Source organism: Benincasa hispida, chromosome 2 (genome assembly GCF_009727055.1).
Source record: "Benincasa hispida cultivar B227 chromosome 2, ASM972705v1, whole genome shotgun sequence".
NCBI classification, from domain to species: domain Eukaryota; kingdom Viridiplantae; phylum Streptophyta; class Magnoliopsida; order Cucurbitales; family Cucurbitaceae; genus Benincasa; species Benincasa hispida.
The window spans coordinates 57,288,243-57,299,012 of NC_052350.1; the positions used below are offsets into that span (position 1 = coordinate 57,288,243).

The 10,770-nt window shown below is 30.0% G+C and overlaps 1 protein-coding gene across 2 annotated transcripts; it reads right to left on the reverse strand.

The window, feature by feature from the left end:
• Window positions 1-3,031: 3,031 nt before the first annotated feature.
• Window positions 3,032-8,388, reverse strand: LOC120070625 (dormancy-associated protein homolog 3-like). Of its 2 annotated transcripts, none has more exons than XM_039022443.1 (3): window positions 8,159-8,388; window positions 6,384-6,542; window positions 3,032-3,477 (listed from the first exon to the last, which is right to left on the reverse strand). In XM_039022443.1, the coding sequence occupies exons 1-3, from the start codon at window positions 8,271-8,273 to the stop codon at window positions 3,371-3,373; spliced, it is 381 nt and encodes a 126-aa protein (XP_038878371.1). In that variant the 5' UTR covers window positions 8,274-8,388; the 3' UTR covers window positions 3,032-3,370. The 2 variants fall into 2 exon arrangements, with proteins under 2 accessions (XP_038878371.1, XP_038878372.1); XM_039022444.1 differs by having other exon boundaries at window positions 3,032-3,481; window positions 8,159-8,387.
• Between the last annotated feature and the right edge of the window lie 2,382 nt (window positions 8,389-10,770).

The following is a 10,770-nucleotide window of genomic DNA, read 5'->3' on the forward strand; positions in this document are numbered from 1 at the left end:
TGAATGAATGGAACAAAAATCCATTTGTATTTATTTTTCGTGTCTAAATTTTAAATTTTAGAATATTATATAAGAAAAGATAAAAAATTCAATAAATATTTGATTAATCATGTGCTTATTTTCATTATACTAAAGATATACGTTATTATAAAATTTTAATAATGTAACTTTTTTAACAAAATTATTAAAATTATTTAAGACAGACAACATATTCTGAAATTCAATCTAATTTAGAAGATTCATAACCATTTTCTATGGTTTATACCATTATATTTAAATTGAAACCTTGAAAACATAAAATACAAACTCTCTAATCTTCTGTAACACCCTAAATTTTGTTAGTAATGTAATTTCAGTAATTTATATTAATTAAAGACATTTTTGGAATTTTTTGGAAGTTCAATTTTGATTATTGAGATTTAATGTAAATGGGGATTTGACTTTTAATTTTGGAATTTTGTTTTGAAGAGGAAAGGATTTAATATGTTATGTTTAGAAGGAATGAATAAAAAATAAAATGAACTAAAGTAAAGTAAAATCAATTAAAATTTTATTTTTCATTTTTCTTTAAAAAAATAATAAATCTCTCCCTCATCCCTCTCCTTTGTAACCAAGACCCTCCCTCCATTTTCTTCTTCCTTGCCGCACACCTAGCCGCCACAGCCCTAGTCGCCGTGCACCTCCAACCGACCACCGTTTGTCGACCTCGAAGCGCTACATGTCCGCTTTCAACCGGTCCCACGTGCCACCAATCGTCCAGCCATCGACCTCCCTCCAATTGCGTTGCTTGCCATTCGTGGGTTTCGGCCGACCAAATCCCGAAAGTCTGACCACGCCGCTCGTCGTTGCGTCGTCCCTTTCAGCCGTTCGTTTCGTCCGCGAGTAACCAGAAGCTCTCCAGCTGCTGCCGTGAGCCTCTGTCCAGCCGGGCCGCTCGTCCAAATTCCCTCCAGCCGCCCATCCGCCGCCCCAGCTTCACCATTGCCGGTCGCCGTCGTCCCTACCGCGTCGGGTCCGCTTTGATCTTTGTCAGAATCTTGGATTAAGGGAAAGTGTAAATTGTTTTGATTGGATTCCTTGAGGATTTCTCGATTTAAGTTTGACTGAACCATGGACTGCGACCTAAAATAATTTGTCATGATGTTGGGTGTTAGGTTTGGATCTTGAGGTGTCCTGGTGTCTTTGTTTTGGGTGATTTAAGTTTGATCCTGTGGGCTTTCAGTTTCGTTGGACAAGGAAGAAGTTGAGCTTGCTAATTTCTAGAGTTTGCGAGTAAAGGTAAGTAATCTTACTACTGAAACTGCCTTTAAACTGGGTGATAAATTTACGATTTCTTTTGAGGATTTTAAGACTGTTTACAAGGATAATTTTGATTGTTCTGAGATTGAATGAACTGTTTAGAAGAGATATATGAGCATGTGATAATATGTCTGAAGCATGTTAATGTATGAGCATGATTTAGAATCTTATGAGTTATATTAAAGTGATGATTGAGCATGACCCTTAAATGTAAGTTAAGTAGCACTCCTACCGGAAAGTCTTAAAGTTAGATGAGGATTCGACATTTACTGATTCACATAGTTATGCGATTTATTATGAGAATGTGTAGGCCGTACTATATATTATGAAATCTCAAATACTTGATTGTTTACATAGTTTAGTGCATGAAAGGGATGTACTAGAGCAGATCCATTAACACTAGATTAATTACGTATGTTGAGGTTAATGAACATGACCTTGATGAGGAGATTTTAGAGGATTCATGATTAGGTGAATGTTATATGTAATAGGAAGTTAGATGTCATTTTTTTTTCCTTTCCAGACTATGTGACTGCATGAAAGTAATGCACGTCCAAGGACCTAGTACATGAAAGAGATGTACTAGGGCTGGTGTGTATGAAAGTGATACATACCTAGAGGGTACCGGGGTGTACGATGAGGTACATACTCAGTGGGTTATGTATATACAAAAGAGGTGTATGCTTAACCATGTGTACGAAAGAGGTACACATCCCTACATTTATAGAGAGGATCTGGGGTGTACGGAAGAGGTACATACTTAGTAGGTTAGGTGTATACGAAAGAGGTGTATACTTAACTAGGTGTACGAAAGAGGTACACCTTCAGTGGGTTATGTGTATATGAAAGAGGTATACATAACTATGTGTACGAAAGAGGTACACATTAAGTGGGTTATGTGTATACGAAAGAGGTGTATGCATAACCATGCATATGTAAGATATTGTGTTTCCTTCGAGATTCACCAGAGGTTGTGGGTCCTACGGGACTTATTTGAGGTAGTGGGCATATTCAATTACCTTAGGATAGAAATAAGTTTTTCATGTATATATGTATTCCATGATGACAAGAATAATTTATATGTTCCACTAGGGATAGGCGTCTAGAGGACATAGATGCCTAACTTGACCCCAGTAGTGGGGTTACTTACTGAGTATTTTATACTCATTCTTTCTTATATTAATGTTTCAGGTAAGAAGTAGAGATGCACCAGCGATGGTGCAGCGGGATTCGTGATCGTGCCACTGGGACTAGTTTTTACGTTTCCGCATCATGAGAGTTAGAGTTCTTTTCATGTTTCTCTTAATATTTAGTTTTGATGTTTGAAACTTATTATTAATAATTGTTTTTCATATGTATTTATTAACCTTTATGATTTATGGGTACTCTATTATTGTTTTTAACAATTGCATTTAATAAATGTCTTTTGAACTTTTCTTGTTTTAATTAGCATTTATTTCAAATAACTGAGCATCATTTTAAATTCTTTGCATGCATTTATTTTAGTAACGGCCTTACCTAAGTCTTAGGGGGTTGGGTCATTACATCTTCATTGATTCTCATAAAATACAAATTGATTCTCTTATTTTCAAAATTTTCCTTTCAAATCATCATCAATATTATTAGAATTCAAAATATACTTATATATCTTTTGATAAATCCAGATGCAGTTATTGAAAATGATGAATTAGATAGAAAATAAGTTAAAAAGAAAGTGTTGGTCCCTCTAATATGTACACAACTAAAGACACCATCATTGATAATTGAGACATTATGATAAACTACAAAGTACAAACCATAACTCATATAATACACAAAAGGATTTTACCCCACAGCCAAAATCTTTCTTAGATGATCGTTCACAATATTGACAACCCTACCCATAACATATAGCCAAAACATACTTATATAATTCAAACTATATCATATGAACAAACGACACAGTAAAAAGTCTTTTTAACATTTTTCGACCAAAAACTATGGACAATATTAAACACCGTAATCCTAAAAGACGTGAAGATTGTCATTCATCATCTCATCTGCCTAAGTTTTGGAGTCGAAGATTATGGCATCATATCTCACATGTCAAAAGGAGAAGTAGGAGTCCGAGGTCCGACTTCGTTTGTTGTCTTCCCATAAGCATCCGATGTCGATCTTCTTCGAAATCTGAATGATTCTCTACCTCCATAACAAACACAACTCAACCATGTTAATATTAACTTACCACATAATTGCTTCTATAATAATAAGAATAAATAAATAAATAAACCACCCCAAGGAATGAAATTATTACATCATTTATTATTTTCTTCAAATAATTACAAATGGACGAATAATAATCTATATCCAGAAATATCAACATCAATTAGCCTTGTGGGCATAGCCTAGAGATTGAATAAGCCACATTGAAGAAGGAAAAGGTCCTATAATTATAGGTTTTATTTTATTTTATTTTTTTATTAGATAAAACTAACATTATTGTGATTCACTTAAATTATTAAATATGCTCTATATATATCAAAGTCCAGCTTATAAAAAAAAATTATATACCTTCAACTAAAATATTAGATAGATTTAAATATCGAACCATACATGTTCTTAAACCCAAAAAGGTATATACTTTTTAAATTAGATTGATACATTTCAAAAACTGTGTACTATTCTTGTAGAAAAGCAATACTATTTAAAATCTGATGAACATTTTGTCTTTGTCTTTTTTATTTTTAAAAATTAAGCCTTTTTCCTATAATCTCTTAGAATCATTTACATATTTCTTTTCAAATTTTTAAATAAATTTCAAAAACAAAAACAAACTTTTAAGGACTACTTTTTAATAAAACTTGACTTGATTTTGAAACATTGATAGAAAAAGATAACAAAAATAAATAAATAAATGAAATAAATGTTGATAAAAAAATTTTCAAAACTTAAAAACAATAAAACAAAATAGTTATCAAACAACCTAACTATTTGATTTTTAATTTATATTTTTTTGAAAACTAAGCTTATCGATATTACTTTATTATTTTTTTTTTATAAGGGAAGAACTTCATTTTGTTGTCTACTTTGTTTTAAAATAATTGATAATTGATAATTAATAATTAATAATTTTTAATTAATAATTTTCTTTTAAGAAGGATAAAAGAGCATTGTAAAAAAATTGTTAAGTAATTTAAACAATCACAACTTTTTGGGGAAAAAAACCAAAAGGCTATCAAATTTCCCTTTCACATCCTTAAAGTGTATTTGGCAAAAGATAATGATTTATAACTAAAGTTCCGTTTAGTAATCAATTTATTTTTATTTTTTATTTTTCAAAATTCCTCATCATTTTTTACATTAATTTACATCTATCTTAAGTAGAATGGCTGAATTGTTAACCAAATTTCAAAAAGATTAACATCTTTTAAAAAAATACATTTTTTATTTTTTAAAATTTGACTTGGTTTTTTAAACGAAAAAGTAGATAACAAAATAAGAAATTTAGAGATGGAGATGAAAATAGTATCTATCGACTTTATTTTAAAAAACAAAAACGAAAAACAAGATATTACCAAACGAGACTTAAAAAAAAAAAATTCTTCATCTTTTTTGAGATATTATTTCCTCTAAATTATACTGAAGGATAAAAATATCCACCAATACATCGATATAATTAATTTAAATGTTTTTTAAAACTTTTTAAATTTAATATTGATAATTTATCTATATACATCAACGTATGTTTGACTACCTATGCTCAGCAAATAAGAACGATTAGGTTTTGACATATAATTAAAAAATGTCTTTGGATATATAAAAAATCAAGGAAGTAGAAAAATTCCAACTAAGGAACCAATATTTTAGTTTCAAATTGTAACTTGGATGTGCTAAATCTAATTAAATTCATTTTTTATATTTGTTTGTTAAGAGGAAAAAAAGAATACTTGTAGTAGAAAAACTTGTGAGAAAGAACTCTTGTAATTATTGGAATTGGAGAAATAATTCTATGAATATACAAAATTTTCACACGGTAGATTGGATCGGGATTTTTCTCCAATTTTGAAAATTTCCCATAAATTCTTGTATTATTTTTTTAAATTTTTTTAATTATACTATTATTGAAATATTCATATGAAATTTTTCCAACAATTACCAACTCAAATTTGTGGCTTTAATCTATAATTATTAAAAAAAAAAACTTGCAAGACATTTTAACTGAGAACTGCATTTATCTTTATACAACCAGAAAGTTGGGAAAAACTGTGAAAACTACTACATGGCAGTTTTGTTATTTTCAATTATGGGATTTTTTTAATTGTTTAATTTTTTTGTAGTTTAAGCTGTCAGCTTTGATTTGTTGAATAAACTATCGGTGTACATACATCCAAAGGGGTACGATGGCCATTTTCAAACCCACACTATAATCAATACTCAATTAATTATTACCATTTAGAATAGACTGCCCAATCGGAAGGCCACAACTCACAACCCCACTAAACGACAAAGTAAAAGCCTCCATTTCCCCCCTTTTTTCCCATGTCATCGGAAACAAAACCCATTAACATTAAATAATAATAACAAAATCACATATTAATATCTTTTCACTTACAATATTAATTATTAAAATTTATTTAAATTACAAACTTACTCTCTTATTTAATATTTTTAATTAATTCGTCAAAATGAAAATAGTTCAACGTATATAATGTTTGTATTATCAAATTTGTAGTAAGAGATTTGATACCCTCCTACGTATGATAAGGAAAAAAAGAACTTTCAATTATCTTCTAGAGTTTTAAATTTAAATTTTATGTTTAATGAAATTAAAATTTTTGTAGTGTAGATTTGTGAATATTAGAAAATCAAATGATAGAAGTTAATACTAAAAGACTGAAAGTAAGTTTTTAGTAAAAAGAATAAATCGAGATTAAAAATGTAAATCTTATAATCAAGGAACAAAATTGAAACAAAACTTAAATTTTATTTTAAAGGTAAGATTGCAACATTTTAAACCTAAAAGCTATATTGAAATTAAACCTAAAAGTTCAAATAGAAAATAGACAAAAAAAAAAAAAAATGTAGAAACTAAAAAGGTAACTTACCGGAAAACGGAGAAGTCGGTGGGGTGGAAGAGGCGGCTGGTGAGACCGGTGGTGAACCGTATTGGTAACCAGGTGGCTTTACAATCATAATTCTCCTCGAAACTCTGACAGCCTCCTCTGACGACGTCGTTCCTTCCTCGTAACTCTTCCCATTGGATTCTGCTCCCAAATAGCAAATTTACCATTTAGGAAGAGGTATTAAATTTTGAATGTTTCTATTTTCTCTTCACATCCATTCTTCTCAAACACAATTGGCCAATACAATCAACTATGCTCAATTAAAATCTTTGTTATGTATTTATATTCCCTATTACTTAGTTCATGTATAAATTCCTTTTTATTCAAAAAAAAAAAAAAAAAAAAAAGAGGAGTGGAAATTATCCACCTTCAAGTCACTTGTTACCATCTACATATAAAACGTTTAGATTCTATTGGGTATCATTTGATTTTTTTTAAAAAAAATTGAACCTATTTTATTCAAATTTCTTACTATGATTTGCATCTTTTAGTGATTAAATTTTTAATCAAATTAAAAAAAAAAATTCTTTTTGAAAGCTACCTTGTTAATTCTTAAAATTTGACTTGATTTTTTAAGTCATGGTTGAAAATTAGATAACAAAAAAGAAATTTGAAGGTAGAGATAATGTCCATAAACTTAATTTTTAAAAATAAAAATGAACACAACCTTAGATATTGACGTTTAACATAAAATATCAATCGAACATCGGATGATATATAAATTTATCGCATTATAGTACTTCTATTACTACTACTACTTGAAGTGGAGTTTGATAATATATTATTTTAATATGTTAATCCACAAAATTCTTAAATATTTCTTTTATGGTAATGAGTGATTTTTCTTAAAAGATCTAATCGGAGAATATAATATTTTAATTAATTTAGTAAATTAGATCCTTATATCCAGGAAAATTAAAAATTTTATTTGTCTTGCTATTTTAAAAGAAAAATATTGGGATACAATTAAGCTACATTCAACCACTCAATTATCATTATCTAATTAATATTTGTCATGTGACAAATATTTACTTTCTTTATTTATATATATATATAAACTTTTTTATACTATATGAAATTAAGAGGCAACCAAAGATTTCATTTAGTTCTTATAATTGTACTCCGCTGTCAATTGAAACTAAACTAAATTTCAAATATTAAAACTAAATGATTAATTCAATATTTGGGATTAATTGGAATGTCTGAAACCCAAAATGTAGATCCAAATTATTATGAAAATAAAATTTGGATATTCTTAAAATTTAAAAGGTAAATTTAAGTTAAAAACAAAATTGAATCCTGAATTTGACTGAGTAACGATTTAGTCTCTATTCCCTAGAACTTATGAAAATTGAAATGGTTCGAGAATTAAATTTATTTATAAACTATAAGAAAACTGGTCCGTTATATTTAATTTTGATGAAAATTTTCGCATCATGAAATTGTTACTTGTTAGGTTAAAAAAATTAAGAGATCTTTGTGATGCGGAATTAATTATTATAGTCTGTCCAATAGATTATGATAATCTGTATTTCCGCTTAAACTATTTTAATCCAGTTAGAAAATAGTAAACACGGTATTGGGAGGTAGAGATAAGATAATAAATAATAAACAGGATAACAAACAGGAATTTGAAATAAAATTATTGTAGATAATCGTAGATCGTAAATAATTGTAAACAACGTTGTTATATTTAGACCTAAAGATAGCGTCGACTATAATAGAATGGTTAGAAATTATGGTCCGCGGTAGCGTACCCTTAGGGGAGGCGGATCGAGAAGCGAAGGTCGGGTGCTTGCGGAGCTTGCCGAGGCCGGAGTCCGGCGTCGGTCCGGCAAGCGTGTCATCCCACAGCTGGTCCAGTAGCCCCATCACCAACAAACCAGTGACGGCGACGGTGGACTTGAGGGAATTTTGCGGCGGTAGTTAGAAAGAGAGAGAAACTTCCGATCAATCAATAAACGCTCACAAAAGCGGTGGCGGAGCGGTGTGAAGTTATTTAAAGAGAGATGAATAAATGTCGAACAAGTTTGTAATTACACTAGGAGACATCTGGACCGTTGGATGGACCAGAAGAAGTAGTGACGTGGCAAATACATGGAATAGGCACGTATTGTGGAATCTGGATAAGATCAAATAAATGGGGATAGCACGTGATGCCAAAAGTCATGGAGGTGGGACCCTGTGACGTCAGCTCATGTGACTCTTTTACTTCTTTTTTATTATTATTATTATTTTTAACTTTTTACCAAGTGTGCTCGATGTCCAAATTGATATTCTATTTTTTTCAATTTATTATTAGAGAGGAGGATAAATATGTCCATGTTTTAGTAATTTTGGCATTTTCTTACAGATTGTTGGTCTGGAAAGATGTTTTTATCGATAGTATTCTCTCCTCATCAGAGGTTTAGGGAGTAGTCGGTCATGGATTTGCTCTTGAATTATTGGCTAAATATACCTCAACGGTTTAAAGCCCTAGACACATCATCCTAAAAGTCAAATGTTCTAAAATTCTTATCCACATTATCCCCTCTTTTTTTTTTTTTTTTTTGGGCAAATACCAATTTCTATCTCTGAACTTTGAAGATTGTATCAATTTAAATCTAAATTAATAGTTGTACCAATTTAAACTCTGGACTTTGAAGGTAATATCAATTTAAACCTCAAACTAATAATTGTACCAATTTAAACCTGAACTTTCATAAGTGTATCAAAATAAACATAATGAAGGGCTTAAATTGATATACTTATGAAACTTCAATATTTAAATCGATATACTTGTGGAAATTTAAAGTTTAAATTGATACAATTATTAGTTTGACGTCTAAATTGATACATTTATAAAAGTTCAGAAATTAAATTGATTTAATTAGTAGTGCGGGATTTAAATAATTGATACAACTCCAAAATTTATGGATGTAAATTAATACCAACCTTTTTTTAAAACAAAAATTTAATTATAGTTAGCAAGAAACTAACTACAAGTGCTGCTTTAATGAAAGAATTTCATTAAACCCAACAGACAAGAAACTAACTACAAGTGCTGTTTTAATGAAAGAATTTCATTAAACCCAACAGACGTCACAACCAGGAACGTGTAAGTTCCTTAACAAGGATAAAAAAAAGATAAATAGCAACCAGAAAATGTGCACTATTACAAAATCTACATTACTTGATACTTATAATTTTTAATTACTTGACGTTTCTTTAGAAAAAAAAAAAAGTCAAGTAATAACCTTTTAGAAAAGAAAATATCAAGTAAAAATGTTAAAAAAGCAGAGACTGACAGAATGTTTTAGATATTTTCATGCGAACCATAATTTGACATATTTTTTCATGTCAAGTATAATAACCTCTTACTTGATACGAATAAAATATCAAGAATAATTGACTTATTATTTTAAAGAAGTAAAAGGGTTAAATGCCCTAGATTGTCATTTTGTCTCCACTCATTCTCTTGCGGCTGCTGTGATATTTCAGTCGACCTTCAAGCATTATTCCGTCCGTTCGACCTTCAAAATTGTTGTCATCCGTTCTTTCTGTCAATGTTCGTTGAACATTCCATCCGTTTGCCGTTCATTTGACCTTCAAAATCGTTGTTGCTCGTTCTTTCCGTCAACGCCCGTTCGACATTCCCTCCGTTCGCCATCTGTTCGACCTTCAAAATCGTTGCCGTTTGTTCTTTCTGTCGACGTCTGTTCGACATTCAGTCCGTTCGCCATTCGTTCGACATTTTCTGGTTTGTGCTAATTGTTCTCCCTTGCGACTTCGATATTGTGCTAATCGTTGTTGCATTCTTCCTGTCGACATTGCGGCTATGTTTTTTGGTTTGTAAGTTTTATTCACCCTTTTAATTTCTTATATTCCTCCACGATTCGATTCTGTTGATGTAAACGTTCATTTAGAATTTTGGATACTTGTTATTAGTTTTGATTTGCAGGGAACTATGGCTTAATCCTTTTTGTCTGTGTGGATTTAGTTTACTTTCAACATCAAATTTGGTAAAAGCTTAATCTAGCATCATGAGAACCTTAACTCTTTCATATTTTCAATTCTATTTTATGAACTTTCATCTAATTGTGATATTAAGATTGTGTTCTCTCTTTTATAGTATTGACTATGTATTTACCATCATGATATTATAATATTTTCATTCCTAATTTTGAATTTTTTTAACTGTTTTTTCATTCTTTACTTACGGGGGTAGTTTATAATCTCTTTCTTTGTTTTGTACTTTTTTTCTTCTTATGTGTAAAATATCTAAGGTTTTATTTTCCAATCTAGCTTAAAGAACACACAATTCCTTATTTTTGTTCTTATTATAGTGAATATTGTTTGGTTGATAATGGGCATATTTAGATTTTGAAAG

Bases quoted from the DNA above. Each gene is read 5' to 3' on its own strand.
- LOC120070625 (XM_039022443.1), bottom strand. From the start codon at position 8,273: ATGGGGCTACTGGACCAGCTGTGGGATGACACGCTTGCCGGACCGACG. The intron at 6,543-8,158 runs GTACGCTACCGC...ATTTGGGAGCAG, and splicing joins TCGATCCGCCTCCCCTAAGG to AATCCAATGGGAAGAGTTAC. The intron at 3,478-6,383 runs GTAAGTTACCTT...TTATGGAGGTAG, and splicing joins ACCGACTTCTCCGTTTTCCG to AGAATCATTCAGATTTCGAA.